The sequence below is a fragment of the Diadema antillarum genome, unplaced genomic scaffold (assembly GCF_040938485.1).
Source record: "Diadema antillarum isolate AM-2024a unplaced genomic scaffold, OU_Dant_1.0 scf00000172, whole genome shotgun sequence".
In the NCBI taxonomy this organism is placed as follows: domain Eukaryota; kingdom Metazoa; phylum Echinodermata; class Echinoidea; order Diadematoida; family Diadematidae; genus Diadema; species Diadema antillarum.
This window is the reverse complement of record NW_027271061.1, coordinates 1,568,827-1,596,599: the sequence shown is the minus strand read 5'-3', so window position 1 is coordinate 1,596,599 and position 27,773 is coordinate 1,568,827. Positions and strand designations below refer to the sequence as shown.

At 36.8% G+C, this 27,773-nt stretch overlaps 2 protein-coding genes across 2 annotated transcripts; one reads left to right on the top strand and one right to left on the bottom strand.

The window, feature by feature from the left end:
• The first annotated feature begins 242 nt into the window (after positions 1-242).
• Positions 243-13,169, top strand: LOC139722790 (U4/U6 small nuclear ribonucleoprotein Prp4-like). Its single transcript, XM_071634078.1, has 14 exons — positions 243-381; positions 892-968; positions 1,631-1,703; positions 2,063-2,193; positions 3,217-3,299; positions 4,090-4,183; positions 5,938-6,032; positions 6,612-6,794; positions 7,544-7,633; positions 8,231-8,353; positions 9,116-9,223; positions 11,366-11,484; positions 12,363-12,412; positions 12,855-13,169. The coding sequence occupies exons 1-14, from the start codon at positions 243-245 to the stop codon at positions 12,996-12,998; spliced, it is 1,509 nt and encodes a 502-aa protein (XP_071490179.1). The 3' UTR covers positions 12,999-13,169.
• Positions 13,170-18,108: 4,939 nt separating this feature from the next.
• On the bottom strand, positions 18,109-27,025 carry LOC139722789 (sperm acrosome-associated protein 9-like). The gene is made up of 5 exons (XM_071634077.1): positions 26,932-27,025; positions 21,708-21,857; positions 20,529-20,753; positions 19,767-19,965; positions 18,109-18,866 (listed from the first exon to the last, which is right to left on the bottom strand). Exons 2-5 carry the CDS (start codon positions 21,849-21,851, stop codon positions 18,562-18,564), a joined length of 873 nt encoding a protein of 290 aa, XP_071490178.1. The 5' UTR covers positions 21,852-21,857; positions 26,932-27,025; the 3' UTR covers positions 18,109-18,561.
• Positions 27,026-27,773: the final 748 nt, after the last annotated feature.

Below are 27,773 nucleotides of genomic sequence, written 5' to 3'. Positions count from 1 at the left end.
TGACCAATGACAAACACAGTGGTCAAGATTGAGTGGACGAGGGCCATGTATTCCCCAATAAATCTACACATGAACTGAAATTACACCTGCTATCATACATACGTGCTAGGTTTTTGTGTTTTTTTCTTCTTATTTGATATCATTTTGTTGTTGTTGTTTTTATTCATTATCATTTATTTTATTATCTTTTTTTACTATCTCCTTGCTAGGAAGGGTCATCGGACTTCAAAAGGACCAAAATCATGTCTGACGACGAAGGGGCGCCAGCCCTGAAGAAGCAGCGTGTGTATTATGGGTCTCTGGAAAAACAACTCAAGAAGCAGATGACTGCAGATCCCAGTAGCTCTGGTGCAGAAGCCGGCAACATCAGCATGTCTGCTGGTGCGTATTTAGGGAACTGTTTCAGTAGCAGCAGCTCGTGAACCAACTTGAATAAAGTTGGGTTTGTTTGTGTTTCTTCAACTCTGTGTATAGCTTGGTGGGGAAATATGAAAGTAACATTTTAAAAGCATATTGATAGGCTCTATATCTGATTATTATCTTGTGTATTTGCTTCAATTGCTTGTTTTATTTCTTTCTTTTATTCAGTGTGTGTGTGTGTGTGTGTTTGATGAGGGAACAAATGATTAGTGGCTCTTTTGTAACAGGGGAAATCATTATAGCAAATATACATCCTCTACTCAATAGCTTTAAGGCAGTTAGAAGGTACAGTATAGTGTACACCATATCAGAATCAAGGGATGAATGCTTTTCAGTTTATGAGAACCAGAAAAATGTGTCAATAAAACAGAACTACATATCTCATCTACTATGTTACCCCCCCCCCCCCCCCCCTCTCTGTCTTTTTCTGTCTTTCTTCCTTTTCCTCTGTTTCCCCCCTTTGTTTCCCAGGAGAAACATTTGACTTGGAGGAGCATATAAGTGAAAGGAGAAAAGAGCTTTTAGCAGAATTTGAAAGGCGAAGGAAGGTAAGCTTGCATATATTTGTGATGCTTGGGAGACCCCTTTTCAGTCTTAATTTGCTGACTAATTTTTACATGCATAATTTGCTTATTACATGTATTTCTGCACCTTCTTTCATATTTTTTTTGGTACACCTATTTTTTTTTTTTTTAATGACAGCATGCTTGTTTTTTTCTGTTTGTGAGTCAGATTGTAATATTTGAATGGCTTTATGTGGTTTGATTAAGATGATCCATCTCCTTTGCATTGCTGTAATAAAAAGTAAAGAAAATGTGTTATAGGACAAGAACACACATAAACATAAAGAAAATTGTAAAATATTATGGTAAATGCTAAGAAAGAGTGCATTGCAGAATTTTATTTGATGTACTTTATGGAAATGAATGTGATGAAAAGATTAGCCCATATGTGACCATGTCTATTTTCCTGTTGCTCGTTGTTAATGGCACTTTTCATTTATATTAAGCACTAATATAGAAGTCATAACAAAGTATATCCAAAAATATATTCATGATTCTTTATTGAAATCTGTTTAGCTCATATTTTTGTGATGGGTCAATGATGTAAGTGGCATCTTTCACAGCAAATTATTTGGAGATAAAGATGCAATCTATGTAGAAAATTCTGTGGTTTATTTCCTTTTTGCAAATATCACCTTTTTTTTCAGGCAAGGCAAATTACAGTGTCAACCGATGACTCCGAAGTGAAGGCCCAGCTGAGGAAATATGGAGAGCCAATATGTAAGAATGTGTTTTTTAATATTTTGAATTAAAAAAAAAAAAGCAAATATGTTGTTTCATGTAATGTTTCAGAATTTTGGATTCATAATGTTAGGCTCTGCAATTTTACATAAGGTAAACACACAAATATGGAATAAAATAAGTTTGGATGGTAAATTTAGATTCTCTGAAGTCATGTGAGAGAAAAAAAAATCTCTGAATTACTGATATATTGTCATAGAAATATAGTCAGAAAAAAAAGAAGAAAACACTATGGTATATGCTGAAGACCAACTTTCTTTGAATGTGACATGACTTGTGTGATATGTGGAATATGATGGTGAGCTGGTCATATACCTCTGATGTCTTCCTTTGCCCAGGTTTGTTTGGGGAAGGTCCGGCGGAGAGGCGAGAGCGTCTGCGTCACCTCCTTGCAGCCCTGGGTGAGATGGCTGACCAAGACAAGCAGGCCAAGAAGGCCAGCAGGGAGAAGGCCAAGGAAGAGCAAGCAGTGAGTTTAGGAGAAAAAAAATATAAGCAAATATTAAAGGTGCTGCTTACCATTCGGAGCAGTGAGTTTAAAAATGTTCGAGTTATCACATTTGATGCATATGTGTAGGTCAGTTGTATCACAAAACATCCTACCATATAAAAAATTTGCAAGAAAGCCTAGAATATATGGAGATATCACTATTTTTTTAGTACTAAACCATAACTGTTGACAGTTTAGGCTGGAAACAATTTTATTATAACTATTGTTCAAACTTTGTATATCTAACCATACTTAACATTGATTATACTGATTGCCTTTTTTACACTGATTGTTTCTATCCCTAACTCACATTTTAGAACTATTTTGAAGCCCTAAAGCTGTCTTTTTGTTTCATCTGTAAATGGTAAACAATGGCTTTAAATATTAAAAATATAAATGTTGCCCTAGGCTTTGCTCCTGAAAGGGTCTGTCTTGTGTAGTAATTGCAGCGTCCATGACAGTCACCTCAGTATGCACTGCAGATTGGCTGCTTCACAGTTGCTATTCTTCTTAACAGAGCAGTGTAAACCAAATTTGCCAGCATTTAATTAACCTTCCTAATTTTTTTTTTTCAGGCTGTGGTTTGTGGCAATGATGAATATATCTCTTACCCCAGAGCACCAAGTATTTTAATGATAGCATTAAAGAATCAAAGAGCATTAAAAATTATCATATCAGTTAGAAGCCTCTAAACATACAGTAATCTGGCAAGAGGCATTTCCTTTTAGCCCAAATAAACCTAGTCATCCTCTTTCTGTTGCTTTTTTTTATTTGATTTATAAAGTAGACATACGTTTGCTGAAGAAGCAATTTATCAATTTCTCCGTTCTTTTGAATACAGTTTGTTCTTTGCTCTGTATTGGTTTGATAGGATGCTCCAGAATATGACTGGAATATAAAAGAATGTTGTGTAGCACTAAAGTTTATTGTTTTACTGTCTAGCTTTGTGTCTGTCTATGTCTTTATGTTTTGTCTGGCCATCTCCTGTTTTTTTGTAAGCAGGAAAAAGAGACCACTTGGTACCATGAAGGCCCAGAGAGCCTCAAGAGTGCCAGGTTCTGGATTGCAGAATACTCATTACCTAGGTAAGATATATCATCACAACAAACTTTATATGCAATATCAGTCAAGTTCTTGGAAGTCTTGTAAGAATAATAATGAGAGGAATTCATGTGCATATCAATTGTGTCCAGGTATAGCTCCATGGTGTAGCTCCATTGTGTAAAATGTATGTGTACAAGGTACGCATGCATCTTTTCAAACATTATTCAGATGACTCAGACCCGTTGTAGCCCAGTGGTTTAGACCATGTGATCTTGAGTGCATAAAGTCCTCAGTTTGAGTACATTAGCATTGGTTGTAATTCCCTCTCTGTAGACAAGGCACTATAGTTTCTTAATCTAGTTCATCAAAGGGGACTTTAATACAGCTGTTGGTTCCAGGCTTGCTTGCATGTTGCATTTGCTTCCCTAGTGGCCACATAAATCAAATTTGTACTTACCTTTATTTTTTCCAAAGATGCTGCTTTCTGACATATGTTATATTGAAACAGAATATGCTTTAGATGAATATTTTAGAATTATCAAAAACAAATGAGAGAGGGGCAGTGGGAGATTAATCCAGTGATGATACTTGGCCACAGCATATGTCTCAGGAAATATCAAGATATTCACATACACATTAAAAAAAAAAAAAAAAGTCAACATTGCCATCAATTCAACCTCTATATAAAGACCACACACATAGCAGTGACCATGTGTCTGTTTCACATTTTGAAGTCTTGCCCTTTATGCATATATTCTATAATTGACACGATGTTCATTAATTAATCACCAATGATATTATGCTAAAATGTATTCTGATTTTGAAACTCAGGGCGGCCAAGAGATTAGAAGAGGCACGAAAGGCTCAGAACATCCCAGAGTCACAAACCAATGCACGGAGACAGGAGCTTCATAGAAAGGCTAGGGTGGGTACAAAATACATGTAAAGTAGATTCGAACAAAAAGCCATGAAAAGCAATATAATTCTGTTCCTAAATTGGATAATTTAATGAAAGGGACTAGTGATGACAAATGAAGAGCTAGACTTTTATTTGGAAATGTTAGAATCAAGTTGGATTTGTTCTTTAGTGTTGCAGAGGTGGCAATAGAGAATAGTATCAAATGTGGAGAGAGCCTTGAAGAATGTTTTAATTTGGTTTAACTCTTAACGTGCCATGGTCGCCAAACGGCGACCTTAGTCCTGACGTGCCATGGTCGCCGATCGGCGACTAAGAACAGCGAGAAAAGCATTGATCATTTAAGTTCTTTTGGTACCGTAATGTGTTACACCAAGCAACTGCCAATGATATGTACTGGTAGCTGATTAGCATAGCCATCGTTTCCACTAAAAATATGAGCATGCTTACATTGGAAAATTTTGAGTAAATACACGATTTTTCAGCTAGATGTATTTTTTTCACATCGGGAAAATCCGCAGTGGGCGCACCCTCTGCGAGATGTGTATGGGTCAAAAGTCTCATAGGTAAACCACACGTGTGTATGCTATTGACTCTGCGTGTATTGTCTATGCGGTTCCACTCGCATTGTTCCGCTTGGACGCTGTCCTGAGGGAAGCTGCTTTGATTTTGTCCCTCAAAGAGGGTCAGCTTTCGTTCGTCGGTCAAGTCTTTCATCCTTTTGTTTTGGTGAACGTCACTAATCGTCCCCACGCTAGCATAGGAATTGCGCGTGGACAAAGGTCTGCCGATTTCAATAGAGTACGCCCGCCCGCGGTCCGCGTAGACAAAAGGAGGATTAGCAGGTATTTCCTTCTCAGGTGGACAAAAGACACTATTCCAGGGCCCGGGACAATTACTTTAGTTTCAAATACAGGATCTGGGACTAAAGGACTCAGATTTGGGAATGAATTACTGAGGCAGAAAGAGAAATTGCTACGACAAAATAAACTGCTAGTATCTTTGGAATCATACAATTCTAGAAGGCAATTTTGTTATCACTTGAAAGAGGAAATGTTGCTCTAAAACTTTCTCACAGAGTCAAGGGAGCGTTCCATTGAAGAAAAAACATGACTGACTCTTTTTTTCCATACTACACAAAAATTTCTAATAATTTTTTTGATGTATCAAATATTTCTGCAATATTTCAGATTCAGATAGATACTGTGGCAAACTGACTGCATGACATGAAAGAGCAAACATTTCTTCATATATGTTGTGTAGAACTCAATTCAAAACCGTCAATAGTTTCAGAGATATGGCGGTTTCAAATTTCATTGTCAGTCCAGTTTCGAAACGTTCTGGCGTTAGGTAAAAACCTCTGGCACGTTAGGGGTTTTTGGCCTGGCACATTAAGAGTTAAGAGGCATGGTGGTAGTGAAAGTGAGTGTGCTTTCTCTTCAATTATATAACAAAAATATGACTGATTGAAAGAATTGCATCATATTAGCAATTTTCATGAACAACAAGAAACTGAAGTAAAACTACAACATACGATTTGTCTGTATTTTTAGAATTGTTTGGTTTCATTGTTAAAATTCTTATTAACTGAAATTAGAGGACAGATCATATTTCCGTATGCTTGTCATTATAGATTTTTCCCCAATTTTTCTCGATAGTACATCATGTGACATGACTTTTATTGAGTTTTTTATCTGGTTATACCTTTTACCTGTTTCTCCTTCTCTCATGTTTCTATTCTTTTTGTTGCTGAATGTGAACAGAACCTGACAGCAATTGGAAGTGAAGTTGGAGACCAGAGACCAATCTCGTTTTGCAGATTTAGTCCTGATTCCAAAATGTTAGCAACAGCGTCTTGGTGAGTCCAATGTGTGTGATTATTTCTACATGTTCCTAGCAATGCTGTGAAGCACAAAATGTTTTAGCCTAAAGGGCTAACAGTGTGTTTGATAAACCAATGAAAGTCTTACCCAAATAAGATGTTTGCATTTGTTTCTCAACCATGCAATTTTAAGAAAGCAAACTTCAGTAGATACCATATACATAATGTATTGATAGGTGCATTCAAGTTGATTTTAGGATTAGGCAATCAAACAATGTGTTTTGTAGTGTTTTATACAGGGGAAAATAATGGCATTGATATGAAAGAGCCAAACAAAATAAAGTAGAACTCCTTTTTTACAGTCAAACTGCTCACAGCATTAAGGAGTGAAAGTGCATCAACCTGTGGCCCTCCGGCTGTGCTCAAAGCTCACAGTGCTATCATGTGCATAATACAAAATGAACAGGAAATCAGATGTGATTATTTACTGAAGTGGTCACTATTTCCCACCACAAATACTGTCTAATGGTGATAATTTCATAACATGCATGGTGATGGTTGCATTCTTTTCTCATGAACTATATCAGTTCTTATTCCTGTTTACTTCTGAAATAGGAGTGGTCTCATAAAGCTTTGGACAACACCGGAGTTCAATCACATCAAGACGCTGCGTGGTCATAACAACAATGTTGGCTGCGTGGTGTTCCACCCCCAGGCCACCCTGTCTCTGGCACCCTCTGCCTGCTGCATGGCATCATGCTCAGCAGACGGTGCTGTCAAACTCTGGTCACTAGAAAGGTGAGCCTTGTATCCAGATACAGGTAGTGCTATCATTCAGGGTTATAGGGTGCAGAAAATATGCCAGAGTTTATTCTAGTGTCTTGAAGGGGCATTCTAGATGATTTTCATAATTTCACATCATGTAGTACATAAATTGACAGCTCCATATGTGGATTTGTGGAATTTATTGTGGTCCTTGAGCAGAGAAACCAATACTCTGAAAAATCTTAAACAAATTACACTAAACAGTATTAATAACATGGAAGCCTCACATATGTCAGAAATCTAGCAGTGTACAATAATTCCATTACAATACCGCTTGTTTAACATGTTCACCTGTGTGAAATTTATACATGAATTCTTCTTTTGTTCTGCTTCCTTGAGCCCCAACTCGTGCATTCTTATGGTGAGGCTGCCGTGTCATCATCCTTGTTCATTGCAATATGTTTTAAATTTTGAAAACATTCTTATTTCTCAACCCCATCACTATAAATTCTGAAACTCTGTACTCTATAGGCGTTTTCACATCAGCCCGATGTTTCGAGATAGCGCGCTATTTTCTGACTTGGGAAGTTAAAAAATATCTCGAGCTTGGATTTTTATCGGGCTGATGTGAAAACGCCTAATATAACTTGTTTATAGCTGTAAATCAAAAGTCTGAAAATTATCTGGAGGTCTCCTTTAAATGAAACTGTTTGCTTTCGCAGTTGTGATAACTGATACATAAATGTGAAGAAAATGCTGTTTTGTGTTTGTGTTGATTTCAGTGAGGAGCCAGTGGCAAACATCGAGGGTCACGAGTCTCGAGTAGCAAGAGTGGAATACCATCCATCTGGCAGGTTCCTGGGTACCACATGGTAAGATAGTCTGCCAGTCGATCATGGTTTAATCAGCCTTTTAAAGTACTCCACCAGTCTCCTGGGCAGGTCCTGCAAAACTTTAGAATGTTTGCTGACATATATTCATCTTCTGATAACTGCATAAATAATGAAATCTAGCCAATTGCCCTTTGGGATGTTTTGCTTGTGTGTAATTGGGCACAATGTGGTACAGCCTTGTAAAATCTTGTGCTCTAGTCTTATTATTTTTTTTTCCCCCCAAAGCTGCCCAGATGCCCACCTTAAGTATGTTTATATTTTGTTGTCAATTTCTTGTGTAATGAAGTTCTCAGAAGCAACAGTTTTCTTTTGTTATAGCCAAAATTTTGTCGTAGCTAAATGAATAAAGTATGACAAAGATGATAATTTAAAAGAGGGGGGCTGAATTTGTACTTCATTGTAACAAAATTTAGTTATATCCATGTTGGTTATAATGGGAGTGCACTTTATTGTGTAGATTAGAATTTATAGGCACATCTTTTGCAAGATTCCTCTGTGCAGGTCATGTTCTGTCAAATGTAAATTTCAGGCATTTTTCTTTTTACTATTGCCCCCCTCGCTTTTATTATATACCAGTTTTGACTCCTCATGGCGTCTTTGGGACCTGGAGGCACAAGAAGAGATTCTTCACCAAGAAGGCCACAGCAAGGCTGTCTATGCCATTGACTTCCAAAGAGATGGTGCCCTCTGTGCCACAGGGTGAGACATGCTCCAGGCTGTACTTCACTTAAATGCCATTATACTGCTCCCAGTATGTTTTGCATTGCAACAAATACACCCAAACACTGCTCTGAATCATCATTTTTGCTAGAGAGGAAATTAAATACAATGCATCACACTTCAATGCCAGTGTCACTGATGTTCAGCCTCCCTATTGCGCTGAAGAAAGAGGCTTTGGTGTTTTATATTGGGTTCTACCTAGGACAATTACGCCAGACCCTTCCCCTGACCTGAACCCTAATCCTAAACCTTATCCTAACCCAAAGCCAAACTCTAACCCTAAACCTAACCCTAATCCTAATCTTTACTCTAACCTTAAACTAGTATTTAGCAGGGAGAGAAGGGGGGGGGGGGGTAATTGCCCTGATACGGTACATTGATACATCACTGTGCCATCTTTAAAAGGGTCCTTGCTTTGGGTGGTTATGTGGTGAGTTACCCCATGCAAGCTACTACATCTGAGTGACCCAATAGTATTAATGCTGACAGTGACACAAGCAGATAGTAGTTTTGAACTTCACCCAGACCTGCAGATAAAGCATAACCACTCTGAGCCTCGCACTTTAATAATTTGAGGAGAAAATTAATCAAGAATAAGAAATGGCAGCGATGTGATTAGAACTCTTCAATCTTTTGACTTCCAGTCAATATCATGTGTATGCTCCCCTGTTCTGTAACTTTTAATGTTTTGTAAGGCCAGTGGTTATTATATTCTTACTTTCTGCTTGCTCCTTTCATCAGAGGGATGGATGCCTTTGGAAGGGTGTGGGATCTGAGAACGGGTCGATGCATCATGTTCCTGGAAGGGCATCTCAAGTCTGTGTTGGCAATCAACTTTTCCCCAAATGGGTAAGTCTTCCTTACGCCTTCATGCTAATTCTGTGGAACCTCATTATAAAGTGGTGAGATATAACAAAACCCTCTCATAACAAGACGATCTTGCAGGCCCTAACTGGTTTTTTTTTCTTGGTTTTTGTACCCCAGTAGAGAGAGAAATCTGATTTACAGGTAACTGTCATGGTATCTAGGTCCTCATTATATCAAAGTTCCCCTGTAGTGGGGAGAAATTTCATTGCTACTCTTCTGTCAAGTCTACCAGTGCCAAATCACAATCAGACTTTTCACGTTTACAAATTGCAGTGTGATCAGAATGTGACTTATATGTGTAATCCTACCTTCATTTGTCTTGTTCATTTGAAGGTAATTCACTTGGTGACATGGCTTCTGGCAATACTATAATTCAATCAATTCTTTTCTTTTTTTCAGGCAGAAGTGTATACTTTAACAATATTTCAGCAAGGTTATATGCTTAGTTTACCAATTTTTTTTGCAGAAGTGCATCATGTTGGTGTCTTGATGCCTTTAGAGTGCAAAATCTGTTTTCTATCTAGGAGAGACCCCTATTGCATGTAGTTGTTAACACTTGATGCATAATTTTTATGCCTCCGCCACGTAGTGGTGCCGGAGGCATTATGTTTTCGGGTTGTCCGTCCGTCCGTCCGTCCGTACGTCCGTACGTACGTCCGTCCGCTTTCGTTTACGCGATAACTTGAGTAATATTTACTGGAATTTTACCAAACTTGGTCCAAGTATGAAGTATGATGGGGCAATGATTTGATTAGATTTTAGGTGAAATCGGCAAAAGGTCAAAGGTCAAAGGTCAAGGTCAAATCATGAAATTTATCCGTTTATGCGATAACTCAAGACTGTAAAGAGCAAATTTCACCAAACTTTGTTGGAGGATGATGTATGATGGGACAATTACTTGATTAGTTTTTCAGTGAAATCGGACAGAGGTCAAAGGTCAAAGATCAAGGTCAAATCCTAAAATTTATCTGTTTACGTGATAACTCAAAACTGGATGAAGCAGCTTTCACCAAACTTGGTCCAAGGATGATATATGATGGGACAATTAGTTGAGTAGATTTTAGTGACATTGACAAGAGGTCAAAGGTCAAAAGGTCAAGGTCAAATGCTAAAAATGTTGCTATTTCCCCCATATCTATGCAATGCCCGCAGTTATTTTCTTGAAACTTAGTGTAGACATGTACTACTGCATAAAGATTCTCCAGAGAGAGTTTCATGTCATAAGGTGAAAGGTCAAAAGGTCAAAGGTTAGGTGAAAATGTTGCAATATCACATTTCTCACAAATGGTTCAATGTATCTTCATGGAACTTGGTACATATGCATATACTGACTGGCAGGGATTATCTAGGGAATTTAGGGGTCATGGGTCAATAGTCAGGGGTCAAAGGTCAAGGTCAACTCCTCAAAATATTACTATTTCCCTCATATACTAGTATATGCAATAATTGCATTATTAGTTTTAAAATTTAATATATGTACATGTATTACTTAATGGAGGTTCTCTTGGAAGTTTCCAGCCAGAAGGTCAAAGGTTAAGGGTCAAAGGTTAGGTTTAAATGAAAAAAAAAGATATATTTTGTACTGTAATTACACTCTTTCTTCATACCTTGAAAATTAATGCATAAACTTATAATAAGGTCGGTCAGAAGTCAAGTAAAAATTTTCAATTCCCCAAATATGTGTACCTGTACTCTTAAATAGACAATTATAGCAAACCCAGTTCGTGGAAAGTGAACATTCAAGATATTTCTGATAAACCTGTTATTTCGATATTTTGCCAGTTATGTGAAACTGTCATCACACATTGTGAAGACATTGTACTATACACCTATTGGGAGAATCATGTATTATGGCGGAGGCATCAGTCGCCGTAGTGACATTTCTAGTTCTTTATCAACTAAAACGAGGAAAAATGCTGTGAGCTTGCTCATGTTGTCATCATGTGTGTTGCAGATTTTTGTTCTAAATTGGCCACAACCCAGTTGTTGCCAGATGCAAAACTTATCAAATAGTTACACTGATTAAGACCATAATAGTAGAGATAGAGACATAAGTTTCAAGTGTTACTGCATTTCTGCTCCACCTGTTAATGTCATACGTATTTTGCATTCATCTGTGCCCAGGTACCAGCTGGCTACTGGCAGTGAAGACAACACAGTGAAGCTGTGGGACATGAGGCAGCACAAACTTCTGCACACCATTCCAGCCCATCAAAATCTCATCTCAGGTGTCAAGTTTCAAGGTGAGGACAGAGTGTTGTGTGGGTTTCCTACACACTGTAGATATGTGTGCATGTGTGTTTGTGTATACTGGTATATATATTTTTTTTTCTCTGCCTTTCTCTTTGCCATGACCATCTTTTCATGATGGATACTGGCACACTACAAGTGTTGATGTATCATTATCATTATTACCATTATGTGTACATGTGTGTGTTTGTGTGTTTGTTTGTGCTGGAATGGTGGGAATCTTCACCAGATTGCTTTATGAATGCATTCTTCTTCCACAGCTGTTGTTCATTACAACCCTGATGCTAGCCTGAGGCTTTAGAGAGAGGTACTGTATGTTGCAAATTTAAGTTACGTTCAGACGACAAGCCCTAACCTCGAGGTTAAATTCCTGCCCCTTTGAGAGCGTTGATTTTTGTGTCCACACGGTGCTTAAGTACGAGTGGGGACCCCCCGCGGCTCGTGGTTAGAGCGCTAACCATAAGATTTCTCGTGGCTCTTAACATCGAGCTAACCTCGAGGTTAGCTAACTAAGAGTGTCTCTTCACGGTCCCTAACTACGAGCTTAACCTCAAGGTTTCCTAACCTCGAGGTTAAGGCTTGTCGTCTGAATGTAACTTTAGTGTTTGCAAATTTGATACCAGGCATACAGTGAACCTTGGAAGAAGCAAATGGAAATGATGATTAATCACAAGACATCTGCACCAGCACTGTTTGTGAAACGGAATTCACTGGTTTTGTCAGCTTAGGATTAATGTCTTGTAATGAGATGAAATTACAAAATAGACACAAGGTCACATCAATTGTGCTCAATTACATGGCAAAACACTGAATGCATTTTGCATTACAATCTGTAAGACCCGGATGTATGTCTATCGTTTCCCGTCTCCAGGTTCCCGTGGTGACTACCTCATCACCTGCTCCTATGACTGCACTGCAAAGGTAAGAAACTTTTTCCAGTCCAGACAAGCTCTTTATATATGAAAATAGGACAATGAAATTACCTTTGAAGAGCAATTTCACCACCCAAAGGGAATTTGATTTGTGTTGAAATGTAAGATTTTGTGACACTGGATACCATATGTAACATTCCAGTTGCTTCAAGCAAAATTAAAGGAGGGAAAGATATAATTTTGAAATTCAAAATTGTAGAGAAGCAAAAAGCCGCTTCACACTATATACGACTGACAGACTTCGGATCTGATATAAATCACAATAGTCTTAGAATAAACATGTTTGTTTATTTCAGATCCAAAGTTGCTTAGTTGTCTGATAGTCTTATAGTGTGCAGCAGGCTTTAGGATTTTCATGAATTAAAGGGTATGACTCAGGGTAAGGAAGACTTTTGTTTATCTATTTTTGCTTAAAATCCACCTACCCACAGGTCTGGGCTCATCCTGGATGGTCACCCCTCAAGACCCTGGCAGGCCACGATGGTAAGGTCATGTGTGTTGACCTTTCACCTGACGAACAGTACATTGCCACGGCATCGTTTGATAGAAAGTTCAAGCTGTGGGCGCCAGAATGAGCGATCAGCATTATGTGGAGAGCCAAATACAACAGGCCAGATTTGAGAGATATAGATTCTTTTCAAGCATCTCTCCTGCGACACTGGAGGTTGCAATCAGTTAAGCATCAGTTTCTCTGATTTGCATGACAAGTGAGCCATTGTTAAAAGATTGAGAGCCACCTTGTATTTGATATCATTTCTGAATCATCATGACCACTTGATAATGGCATTGATTTGTGGAAGATCGATATCATGCTTGGATCAATACGTTGGTTCATAGAATAAGTTTGAAATACTGAACAATGAACAAAGGTTCATTAATTTTTAAAGATATTCACAGATTATTGAATAGAACAAATGCTTTTTTTCCTCCAAGAACAGAAGATTATAACTTCATAGCTTTTTGATGATCTGAGACAGAATTGTCTTTCCATCAGATTATATTATGTTGTGTGGCAGTCAGTGGAAATCATTGTATACAACATGTACTTTAGTAGTGTCATGATTCCACACTTCATTTCTTGTAGCAAGTGATCTATTAGCTATACGCAGTTCAAATTGAAGTCATATCCTGTTGTGTCCAGGTTTGAATTGCTGGTTAACAAATTGTTGATGCTAAGACCACCATTACTCAAACCATGTCGTGTTTGTTCATACACATGAAGTTATTTACCTCTGTTTTCACCCTTTCAGAGTATCATTATCACTTTTAATCAAGCATAGAAAGGAAGTTTTGCTGTTCCCTTCAATATTGTATTTAAAGAGTGAAAAAAAAAAATCATCAGTTTTGTTTGTTATTACATAAATTGTTTCCCACAAGTTATATTTCAGTAAAAAGAATGTTGACAATGAATTTGCAGAGTTTGATGACTTAACACAAATATACCATTATCTGTCACAAACAATCTTAGTGAATTATGTTTTAGATATGGCAATGTATCTGAAAGGTCTTTTTCCAATATCCATGTGGAACTATGCATAAAAATTTCATTAATTTAATTAGCTGGGGACAAAGTCAAGATTTGAAGGTGTTGATGATTTAGATGTGGGTGATGTTATTCTCTTTTAACAAAAATACAAGAGCTGTGCACTTGTCAGATTCTCTCAACAAAAATGAGTAACACTTACAAAAGATGACCAGGGGAAACACATTGTGGTCAGAAGTGTCCATATAGGACATATATTTGCTCTCCTTTGTACATAATTGTACATATCTGCTGCTGTTTTTATACATAATAAAACAATTTAGTGCAAAGAAAAAAATGTGAACATTGCGTGTATTATATGGTGTACACTTTAACGTTAGTGTGGTTTTGCGGAGTTCTACTATGCATACATTTCAAATACATCACTTGGAGAATAGTTCGTATTCAATCATCTAAAAGGATTGAATAGGAAGCTTTAATGGATCATAATCAGTGCATTTCTTTGACTTTTCAAGTATGTTACACAGGACTACATTATCCATGAGCATCTCATACTCCTTCAAGTAATGGATATTGTATATTTTTTTCTTTAAACTGTCTTTGTAGTTTATAATGCTTCAAGATCAACTGTTCTTTTATTCTAAAAATCATTGATTTCCAAAACAAATTGCTTTCCTAAGAAATGCTGTAATTATTGGCTCAATGTAAATTTTGCAGAAAGACAAGTATATAACAACATAAGTGTCAAATTCACACAGTTTGACACAGTATGTTGGGGGAAAAAGTGAATTGCGCGCAAAACCATGGTTGCAAAATAGCACAATCAAATAGCTTCTAGAGTAAACACTGAAAAAGTGACACTCCAAGTTCTGGAAATGTCTGAAAGTGAAGAGTTTAAAATAAAAAACAGAGTAAGTAACATTACAAACTATATATGCATTTCATGTGCTGTTTAGAAAAAAAAAATCACTGCACAGCATTTCACTGCTTTGATAAAAACAAAAAAATACATTGTATGTTGCTTACAGTTGTAAGATAACAATAATGTTAAACCAGCTGTCAACAGAAAAACAACTATTCTGACAACTGTATAAGTTGTTATTTTCGCGAGGGTTTAATTTTCACAAATTTCGCAAATCTCAGATGGACCGCGAATTTAACAACACGCCAAAATGTCACCATACGCTAGGTAGTAGTGCGCTTATGTAGGCCTCTGTGTCAAATTGCGAAAACAACATCTCGCGAAAATGTCTGTGACCTCCTCATTCGCGAAAATATCTGTACGTGAAAATAACAGCGTATACAGTAATACATGTAAAAATGAACTAAATGACAGACTTATTGCTACATACAATCTGTAGTTTAATGTCTTAACCCTCTGTGTGCTTTGAGTGGTGAGTGGCACAGAAAACTCCATAGCATTGTACACACTGTCTAAAGTTCATGGCACTAAAAAGGGTTAATGGAAGGAAGCATTTGAACACTTGTCTATCACTATCTGTCACATGCATATCCACTGCCCTATGTACAGCTGTATACATAATGCTTCAATTTACAAAATTGCAATATATACATCCACAATAGTACATTGACAAAAGTATTTGCAAGCATTGTGAATATTCAAGGTGATGTAAGTCAAAAAAAAATTAGAATTACTGATGTAAAATAAGTGAATTATTTTCATGCTAAGGGTAATGAGAATTGTGATAACTGTGATATTCAGTCAGGTGACTTAGTGACAGGGTGGATTGTCTGCTGAAGTTGCTAAATGCAATCAACAACACATATCTTAGTTTGAACAGATTCTTTAATTAATTTGGCAAATTCATCAAAGTCAGGCTACAATCCTAGTTTTGTAAAAGCCCATTCTTAAACCACTATTACCTCACATGAACATGCAATAAAAACACATGAATTCTTACATTTCATGCAATTAATCTGACACATGGATTACATATCCATTTTTTTCTCCATTTCAATACATTTCAGCAAAGTTCTCATGCAGAATGCTCGTATCTCACTGACTAAAGTTTGTAGCATTAATATTGAAGGCATTTTTTTTTTTCTTAGTAAAAACTACATTTGTTTCATGGCTTGATGGATCCACATTTGAGTGTATGCATGTCCTATAAGCGGGGTCAAATGGCCTTTCAAGTTGACAGAATTTCAGTGATTGTTGTGTCAAATGTACAAAAGTCAGTCACTTGCCACCTTTACAGACGTAATCATATCTTCTTCAATAGACCAGTGCAATAAAAAGTAATTTCTGATCAAACTTCCGTGTACAATTACAATCTTGCAGAAAGGAAATGGTTAAATTTGTTTTTTCAAGAATTTTGCAAAATGTGTTTATCATGTGATGCACAAACTTCATGAAGTGGTACTATGTCATCTCATTTTCAATAATCTTCTGGAAACACTATAATATCAGAGCTACCAAGTCTCACGCATTCTGCGTGAGACACACGCATTTAGGGTCCATCTCACGATCTCATGCATCGGGACCATAGGTCAAAGGATTAAAGTGATAGTTGCATTGAAGGTATATTTCCCTTTTGTCTTTTAAAATAAGTAAAAAATGGTCACTTAAGTATGCACCAGATCGCACCATTAAGAGCTAAAAATTGAAAAAGCTCCCAGCCATAGGAGGGAGGACAGCCCCCTCCCACACCCTCTCCCCACTCAGTCGCTTCGCTCCCTCGCTCACGAGCATGCACGTGCGCCGAGATGCCGAGTCATGAAAATCTCATTCATAAAAATTTTTTGAACTTGGCATCTCTGAAATATGGCGTACAAGAAAAAGATTGGGAAGGATTTCCGTAGAGTTTTGAAGGTGTGATTGCAGACTTCTTTGCAGCCTGTTACTCTGTGGGCCACACACCTGAACAATAGCATTGGTCAAACATTCAGATTTGGCCTTTATCACTTTAAATTTCAAAATGCACTCCATTTGGCCTATTTCAGCCTGCTGCTTCTGACATATAATCTAAGTCAGTTGTGAATCCATCCAGATAACCAGGGAAATCTTGCCTAATGAACATAAGAACTTCAATATGCCAATAAATTGGCATTACAGAGCACAGTAATAAGGTATTCATAAGCTAGCAGGTTATTAAATCATGGATTCAAATGTCAAATTTTAAATATTTGATGTACTAAACTACAGATTCGGCCTTCGATTGTCTGGTCAAAGTAAACCGTGATTGATGACAGGTAAAAGTATTATCTTGTTGACTCTTGCCATGACAAATGCAGCAATTTGCAATGGGGGTGTTCCCCAAATGCCAGGAGTTGAAAGTGAATGGAGCATGGCAGTTCAGTGTATTACAACCTTGAACATGAACTGGAATATCTCTTACTAGTGCACTAAAAACTGAAATTCATCAACATATTTTACAGGTTTTATATTGCAAAATATTTTCAAAATTAGGTACATTAGTCATTGTTCACTTGTATTTGCTCGATTAGATATTACTTCACGATTTGAATTTATTCTACAAGACAGCATGTACATGTATAACAGGACATGTAGTACCATGGATACCATGTGTGTTTTACCGGTAATGTATAAAATTACAGTTCACGTGCTGTTCTTGTTCGGGTAATTTGTTTATTTTAGTGTTCAGCATTGCTCTATTCACACACCTATGAAGAATGGTACTTGATACTGCAAAATTTGATAAATATCAACAATTCACAGTCTGTGACAAATTACAATGTCCCTAAGATTGTACAACACTACCCAACACACAAATAAACAAAGTCATGGGATCTCAGTAATTCAAGTTTCAGCTTCCACAGGGTATACATGTCTGTCTACAACTAGCTTCACAGATAAGGACATTGTGAGGATTAACTTAAACTAGGGTGTACAATACAATTTGTTCAATCATCAACACAATGACAACCACATTCTAGGTCTGATATTGTGGTCATTAAACAAAATATGAACTGTCTATGCCCAGCTGCATGATTTTTTTTTTTCTTATTGTGGGGGGACATGTTTAAGCTGGTCACAAAACAAATCTATATAGAGGAGGTATTCTCTACATATGACTGTTAGTTGGACTAATTATTGAAGTTTGTTGAGCTAATCACATATTTACCTCATTAGAAAAGTTAAACCCTATCTTCTGAAAGAATGGGACAAGTTCATCATCACCAAATTGTAAATGCAGCAGATATACTAATATGAGCATGGATATCCATGTCCTTGATTACAGCAGCTATGCTCATTTTGCATCTTCTAGATTTACATACCCTCTCTTTCACAATTTAGTTAATAAAGTTGATAGGTACTATATATGCCATATATATTTGTTAATCTGGACTTGTTATCAAACCATTTCATGGAGGTTAAATTCACAGTAGAGAACCACAATTTGAGAATGAAATATACATGCCGTCCCTTCTAAAGAAACAAAGTTAGCAATATCCCACTTTTAAGACAATATCTCCCACATTTGTGCGACAACAAGAAGCGATATTTTTGGATGTTTATTTTGCATTTGTTAGTCAATTTGTGAAATTCATGAATAAAGAAAAAATGTGAAATACTATGACATATACAGTACCCATTACAGAAAACTTTTCAGCATGTAATAGAAAAGAGAAAAGACATAACAGTTTTAGAGTACCAGTACTCCGAGAGGCATTCAGTAGAACTTGCCTTCTAAATTTACAAATCTTCGATGGTCAACATGGTTGATTTTATCATAAGATGCCCCTCGCCACGGTGCCTTGTCTAACGTGATCTCCCCGCCGGTGATGTTCAGCTTGTCTGCGCGGCCATTGAGAGTGCGTCGGTAAAAGAGGGCCGGTTCATCAGTGCCCTTCGGCATCTTGCCAAATGAGAGCTTCAGCATCCTCTTGGAGAGGTCATTTGTGTCTGTCCCTTTGTCCCTGTTCTTCTGGTCATTGCGATTACCAAGGGCTGTCTTTGCTCTGGCATTTACTTGGGCTGGGATGGACATAAAAAGACAGACATTTTTCCATGTGAGTTTAAAATTATAGCAACAGTGCGTGCTGTTAGAGGAGCAATCTACTTTATTTCATCTCCATGGTTGGTAATACTTTGCATACGCCAAGCTCTGCAGCATAAACAGTCACAAAATTCGTGGTAGTACATTTTCATGACATATCAAAACTGGTACAGTGCACTCCCATTATAACGAACACCATTATAACGAAATTCCGGTTACAACGAAGTAAAAATTCAGGCCCAAGCATTATCCACTCTATGTTTTTTATTGTTTACTTGTTCGGTTATAACAAAATTTCGATATAACGAAAAAAAAACTGCCAGTCCCGAGGGCTTCGTTATAACAGGAGTCCACTGTATTTGTGATCACAAGGAACATTTCTGTTCACCATTCCCTTTCAGAGAGAAAATTTAAGCGGAAGGGGCATGACTTTGCTCAAATGCATGAAGAACAAAATGTATGTGAAGCCATTTGCAAAGTACTTTCAACTCAAATTAGGAGATATCTCATACCCTCCTGATATGTCAAGACACTGAAATTCTTAGATGGACATATTAGCTGTGCAGTTCAATTTCATATACTTTTCATTTCAGAGGCTTTGCAAAGATTATTTCATGCAATACAATAATCAAATTGATGTATTCTGGAGAGTATGTCTTGATGTGGTACAGATACACCACCGAAATCAATTTTTTTGATATTTTACTTTGATAGGAAATAAATCTGACACACATGTGTTCAATTGCTGACATTTCCCATTTCAAAAAGGGTGACTCTTTCAAACATTTTTAAAACCTTGTCAAGAGCAATCATAATTGTCATTCTGAAGCTATCGTACTCATATTTCAGAGCAGTCTACTACAAGACTTGCTACTTACTCTCAGTATTTGATCGCTGATGTCTAGCACTTTGGACGCTGCGGGGTCTTTGTGACTGTGTCGGCCATGTCTCATTCAGCTCGCTCATACTTTCTCTGTAGATAGCGTATATCTTCAGGAGGTTATCAAACACCAGCGGAACTATACTGACGCATCCTCCGTATAGAACACGAGCCTCAGAGCAACTTAGATGATTGACCTGTTGGTAGTTATCAAACAGAGTATTTAGGAATATAATTTTTTTATTCGTGTGCATTTTAAGCTTTCTCACCTTCATCAATGACCAAAAAGTTACAACTATTTGATAGCGAATGCTACAAAAGCAAAAGAATTTATATTTTAGTAATCTTGAAGTATACTGTACCAAGAAAGTCCATTTGTGATGCCCAGGTGATATAATTTTTATTGTTTTTGGTGTTTTTAATCTATTAATTTGCAGTGAACACCATTTAATTTTATTTGTGTCACTTGCCTCCACTAGATTTTCTTCATTTGCCACTGATATGACCATGAACAAAGCTTTAGCCTCAGGCAGAAAATTAATTGCTTAAGTTGAATTAACTTATAATGAAGAGACAAGGAGATTATAATTTATGAATACACAGCTAAATGAATGAATGAGTAATGGATGATATGGATGAACAGACAAAATATGGACCAAAGAACATTCCTTTAATTTTTCACTACAAAATTAATACAATGCCAAGTTTTACATCCCTGTTTGTATGTTAGCTGACTAGACTTTGAACACAAACTACTAACCTCTTGGTGAGGATAGCCTGCCCTCAGTGCAGAAAATTCATTGCTGGGGTTGAGCAGAGTACGGCATCGGTCAAGAGCCTGGCTAGCTGGATTTTCCTTGAGAATGTCTGGATTGATATTTGATATTCGCATCACGACATTGGTCAGCTCGCCAACAAGATCTAACCACTGCTTCATGGCACGACGGTCAGTTGCATTCCGGCTACGTTCAAAGAGTTCTTTCACCTATGTACAAGGACAAGAACAATGAAAAGCAACCCAAAATAAAATAGTTGTACACTAATTGTCTGAAATAGTTTAGAAGGAAAAAACGCTGACATATAGGATAATTTTTGTTTTACTGCATTATCTCACAGGACAAGAGTATAGCAGATATTGACAAACGTGATAATAGAATCATAACGTTTTTGTTTGTTGTTTTTTTTGGATGGGCAATGAGAAAAAGAAATTGCATCGTTCTGAAAACTTGGAGTGTTAACAGCATGGCTTAACACTATCTATAAATCAAGATGATTTTTTTGTTCTTAGCCACTGTTACATGTGTAATTTAAGCAAAGGTATGACAATTATAAAATGTACCCAAAAGACAGATGAGCGATCTGCGTAGTATGACAAGTAATCATTATCTATGCTTGTTCGTGTTTTTTTCTTTCCTAAATCATTGAAGTTTTGTTATTTTCAAGTTATTAATGCACGTTTCTCCATACCTCCCATACCAGTGACTGTCACATTTTGCTATAATTCTATGCAATTCAGATGTTTACTTATGTTATGAAACTACTGACAGGTGTGAATAGGAGAAACAGTCTGATTGCATTATTGTATCTGGAGTTAACAGGAATACCAGCTAAAAAGCCCATATTTGTCATTGGTAAATTCAAGTTCACGTTAGCCTTGTTATAATGGCTTGTCATAAAATCGAAAATATTTGAAAAAGTCTTTGAGTCAAAAGTGTACAGTTAACAGAAATGTTGTTTCGATGTCTATCTACATTGTAGCTTGTAGCCACTTTGATTTTAATACACTAGTCAACATTTTCTCATGATTTAAAATGAGAATTGTAGGAGATGAACCTATAAGTTATACATGTATATGTGACTTTTTAATAACAAAATATGCTGGATATATCAGAGAAAGAAATCAATAAGTCAGATACCTGTAGGTCAAAAGATTTCATACCTGATTTATTGATCTGAGAGGCTTTGTCTTCTCATAAGCATCCGACCGTGTGTTGTCCAGAGCATTGATGAACGTGAACTGCTGTTGTTGGAGAACCTTGTATCGTTCCCTCAGACGGGAGACATCTCGGCGTATTGCATCCATGGCGTCCTTAAAGATTGATAAATTAAAATGGAGGACACTTAAATATTTATAGAGAATGATAATTTGTCTGGAAATGGTAGCCCTCGTTCACCAAATTATTTTTCTTTCTTTTTTTTTTAAATCTCTAAACAAGACCAGACATGTAGTACCATCAATTGTGAACACAACTTAAAATACAATGTATATTTTGACGTCATAACCTTTTCACCTTACAAGAATTAAAACATGATAGAAACAGAACACAAAATGATATTAACTTCAAAATATACTTAATTATTAATTTCTACAACATAAAGCATGTGCATGACTTTGAGGTGAAGTTCAACACACACACACACACACACACATGCACAGCACAGATACTGCTTTTTATCTTCAGACAGATATTCAAGGAGTGTAAAATGTTTTCAAACTATAAAAGCTACCTCCAGCATCAGTTCCATGCATGTAAGCAGATTCTAGATGTAATACAAATAACTTCATACATACATGTACACTTGTATTTCCCTCTTTCAATATAGAATTAGACATAATGAAATGTTGAATGTACACATTCTAAATCGTGCTGTATTGCATTTACTTAGACATGGCATCAGCATATGCCAATGTATGCATTTTAGTGAGTTTGAAAAACATTTGAAATTGCATTTGTCCACAACCGATAACATGGATACATGTACCTTGCATCAAAAGATGGAAATATATGAAAAAAAAAGACTGACTAGCCAAGACGCAAAACAGTTGTATGAAATACCCGACTACCTGACAAATACATTACTGTATACATTACTCAGGACTGGAGCCCCTAACCCTTCTTTCACAAATTAAATGAAAATTGCACATCAATATTAGCATCTCAACATCCCTATCCCAATCTATAATAAGCATACTAGCCAAACATCATCCGGTGAAAATTGCCAGATGATTGCCAATTACACACTACCTACCATTCAGGCCAAAAAAAAAAAAAAAAAAAAAAGATACTAATTCCTCTCTGGTGAGTATGCAGGCAGCACACAGATGTGTTACTCCCAATATCCTTGAGGTGTCTCTCAGTTTTATCACAACTTTCTTCATACTTTATACTGCCTCTGTTTTTTTCCCTGCAGCATTTATCCATGCTGAAACCATGACAACCAAGTATTGGTAAACAGTATACGCTTCTCCAAACACTCCTCTTGAGAAATTAGGTCTGAATCACATGTGTGAATTGATGGCTTGTGCACTGCCTGTATTCTGAAACCAATCAATTCCATAGCAACCATGCATTCACAAGCTTCACAGAGAGCTCCAAACAACACTGCTCATTGAACATCCACCTGCTCTATCTTAGTTCCTTCTAGAAGAAGTCCAAGTTTTCAGACAGTGAGGAGGGCTTTGAAAGATAGAAAGCATGAAAAAAAAAGAGTTTTATACAGATACTGGGAGATTGAGAGAGAGAGAGAGAGAGAGAGGGAGAGGAAGAGAATGAGAGGGAGATATATTACAGATTAGATTGGGGTACAAGGGGTATGTGGAAAATTAGGCATGATCTAGAGTGTCATTTTAGGTAAAAACAAAATTGTATTCAGAATGATCCATGATATTGTAAATGTGGAATTTTTGTGGTGTGGAAATTTTCATGCAATTTGCACAACCAGAAACTAAGGTGAAATAAAAGCATGCAATTTTTTTTTGCTCGTGATATATGACACTATCTAATGTTTTCAATTACGTGGAATTGAAAACAAGCAAAATCCATTATGCCCACCAATGTGTGAAAGTATCCACTTTTACAGTTTCTCTTGGTAATATATGTTTCATCTCATATTCAGTTGATCCAACTATGAATTCATACATAGGCCTACACATATGATACAGCTGTATAGTATGTTTCATTCATAATTCAATATATCAGTAGAAATGGTCTGTACCATACATGCTACTCTCAAAAAATTAATGAGTGGTCAAAACATGAAACATCTAAACACACTGCTACATTATTGTATAGATTATGAAATCATATTTTAACAGAAAAGAAAAAAATGAGGAAAGAAAACCTTGCCTCCAGTTTTGTTTCAAACAATGCCTCAAAAAAAAAAATAGACTCCGTAATGGTTTCTACAGTGTTTACAAATTTCTACCATACGCTTGACCTTGCACACATATGCAAAGCTTGCAGACAATATTATAAAAACTAACTTAGATCAGTTTGTAATTCTATTTTTTTTTTAAAAACAAGTGACAAGAATGGTATACAATCCTTTCCATTGAAGTTTTCTTTGATTTCAAGTATTGCTAATCTTTTAATAGTTTGACATGACTTCTAAAAGCATGGTACTGGGTGTCAACATGACTGTAGATCACGTTGAAAGAGACGCCATCATCTCTTCTGATTTACAATATATGTACATGTACATGTACATGTGTGGTTGCAACAAAATATCCTAAATATAGTTAATTTGTATATCTGTGAAATCTTATATCAAAATATCATGGCATCCTTACTTCATGTCAAGGTTTAATGAAATCTCTCTCACTGAGTTCAACCACCGCAATTTCTTGGTTTAAAATTACATAAGAGTACTTCACAACAACAAATTACCAATATGTGTATTTCCATTCAAAACTAGAGGAGATATGCACTGATTACTCCCCCATCCCAAGCTGTATGAAAGAGTGAATCAGCTTCCTTGTATTTCACTTAAAGGGACATTCCAGACAATTTTCATAATTTCACATCATGTAGTACATAAATCGACAACTCCCTGTATAGATTTGTGGAATTTATTGTGGTTCTTGAGCAGAGAAACAATACTTTGAAAAACCTTAAACAAATTACACTGAACAAGGATGATGACATAGAAGGTTCACATATTTCAGAAATTATAGCAGTGTAATTCCATAACAATACCGCTTGCTTGCCAGTTCACCTGTCTATAATCTATGCATGCCTTTTTCTTTTGTTCTGCTTCCTTGAGCCCCAACTCAGGCATTCTTATGGTGACTCTGCCATGTCATCATCCTTGTTCATTGCAATTTGTTCTATTTTTTGAAAATATTCTTATTCTTCATCCCAATTATCACAAATTCTGAAACTCTGTCCTCAGTATAACTAATTTATAGTTGTACAAATGCAAAAATCTGAGAATCACCCGGAGGTCTGCTTTAATATACTGGATGAAATTAGGAAAACAATGCAAAGAGGGAAATTTAGCAAGTTTGTCTTTGATGAGAGCTGCTCTTAGTTAGAAATTTATATGAAAAATATGTATGTATACATGGAATCAATGCAGTATATATATCTATCATTTATCTTCAAAAGTAATTCACCTGAAAGTAGATGTCAAAAAGTCAAAAGGAAGCTGATAAGTCTCTCATGCATCTATTTGCGACCCGAGAGGTAAAAAGCATGTTTATAAAGTGAAGAGTTTGTTCGCAAAAACCGATAAGTCTATATTTGCCAAATGGAGATATTTGTGATTAAAGGTCAAGAAAAATAAGGAGAATAATAAGAAAATGTTTGCTTCATTTGACCATAACTTCAAAAAGTACCTTTATATGTAGTGACCAATATATCATTTAAAAGGTATTATTTTGTATACTTTATGACAGAGACCGTACTTCAAAATCTTCAAAAATGGACTTATCGGTTTTTGCGAACAAACTCTTCAAGTATACCATTTTATTTCATTAATTTGTATGTCTGATGTAGAAATGACCATTTTTTTTTAAACCTCTGTGTGCTTTGAGTGCTGGCTGGCACACACAACAAAAAAATAAATAAACTCTATATAGCATTGCACAGATCAGCCTACACACTGTCCAAAGTCCCTGGCACAGAAAGCCAATGTAGAGTAGTAGTTTTAACAAATGGCAATGAACTTTGGTACGCTAACCAAAACACACTGCCAGTTTAAAGGCTAGTGTACCAAGAGACTTTGTTCCACCACAATGGGCAACAAATAATTCAGCTTCAATCCTACAGATAAAGTAACATTTATAAGTTTTCCTGCATAGGATATGTGAGTCAGTTTACCTTAATGAGGTGTAATAAATGAACACAAAAGCATATTCAGAAACTAGCAAAATGTCAACAGCACTATAATTGGAGACTCGCATTGTAGTTAAAAAATAGATATCTAATAAATTATCTATATAGTCATATGCTAGCTTTTGGTGACAGATATGATCCATCTTTATGTTGGAAATACATGATTAGGTACTACAATCACTAGATTTGTTATAAGCTTGTGCACCTGAGCATAATCACCTGTGTGTATCAGAATATAAGTCAGGGTTTGAAGATTATGGACAGGAATATTTAATGTTTCATTATGATTGGGTGTATGAAATCATCTGACAATATTGGCAGGTTAGAAACGCTGTAATAAGTGCTTTATAAATGATATTTATTATTTATTATCATACTCAAAGGTAGATCTAATCAATTTTTATCATCATACAGACCTCTCAAATGTAGTTGAATTACACAAAGGACAACATCTTCATATTCAATGAGAACTACCATTGCAAATGATTTCGTTTGTTGATAGAATACAAGCTGTTCCGGCTGGGACAGCAATAAATTGCCTATCGGTCGGTAATAAGCAGCGACCAACAGCGGCGCGCTCGAACGATCATATCGCACATGGTGAAGCACTGCACGGAACAGGTGTCATAAACAACGCTTGGTTGCTATGGACCACGGAGTCCGCCGTGAACGGGGCGTGAACGTACTTTAAAAACTGCTTACAATTTAATTTTTTCAACGTAGATAAACAAATCTCACGACCAAGAAGAGATTATACACATACCAGAAGTACTCACTTGGGTTGAATGACAATACTATGGGGGAATTTGGGTAATATCACGAAAAGTATGGCCGTTGCTAGGACCACTCTCTGCTGCAGAAACTGCCTGCTTTCTAGCTCACACAGTGCGGGCCGAAGTGACACGCCGTACGCTCGTATACGGCGCCTTAGCTAATAGAGTCTTGCCGGCGAAGACTTGGTGGCCATTTATCGGGCATTTTAATCTATGTCACTCAATATATCACCACAAAAATACTCAGTACAAATTAATAAGTACTTATACCTACCTGAAACACTGAAGAAACTATTCTGTAAAATATTTCCCCGATTTATTACCGAATGCCACGCACTGCCGATGCGCCCCTCAGCTCAGCACGGTCGCCTGCCCTGTATCCGCGATACCAAGCCTGTTGTTATCGGCACCAACCCGTGACCTCTGTTTCGATCGTAATATGCTTTGTCAATACAACACCGATTGGAATTCGTGGTCCAAAGGGACGGGCTGAGGCGGTTTTGTACTTCGACGCGTTAGACACGGTGACCTTCCATCCTCATTATTTCCTATTTAACGTGGTTCAATACTAGCATGGATTTCATTATGCGCTTGGGGCGCCTTGAAATAACAGGGAAATGAAGTTGAACTGTCGACTATAAAATATTTTAGAAGTTTGAGGGGCTCAGATGAAAATAATATATTCATAATGTTGTTTGAATCATAATCACAAACAAGGTGTTCTGCACCATTGGAAAACGAGAATTTACCCCCTGCGCATGCAGTCATCCAACCACAAGATCAATCGATTCTTCAAAGGAAACCCCAAAACAAAGGTATTAGCCGGCATCGGACTGCTCCGATGAAAGATTTTGTGATTGATTGCGGTCAAACATTATCTGAAAGGACGCGACATGAAATACCGATGTAACCATGTATCATGGGCGGTTACACTTGGCCGGCAAATCCCGTTGACTACTGCTAGTCCATTGTCGACTTTTATATCACCATATACAAGAATGATTAAATCCAAATAATTATAGTGAAGTTACAAAATGTGAACAATGTACGAAAGGAAAGAGAAAAGAACAAGATGTTATCAGTTGGCATACGGTGCAACACAGGTGCTCAAGAGGG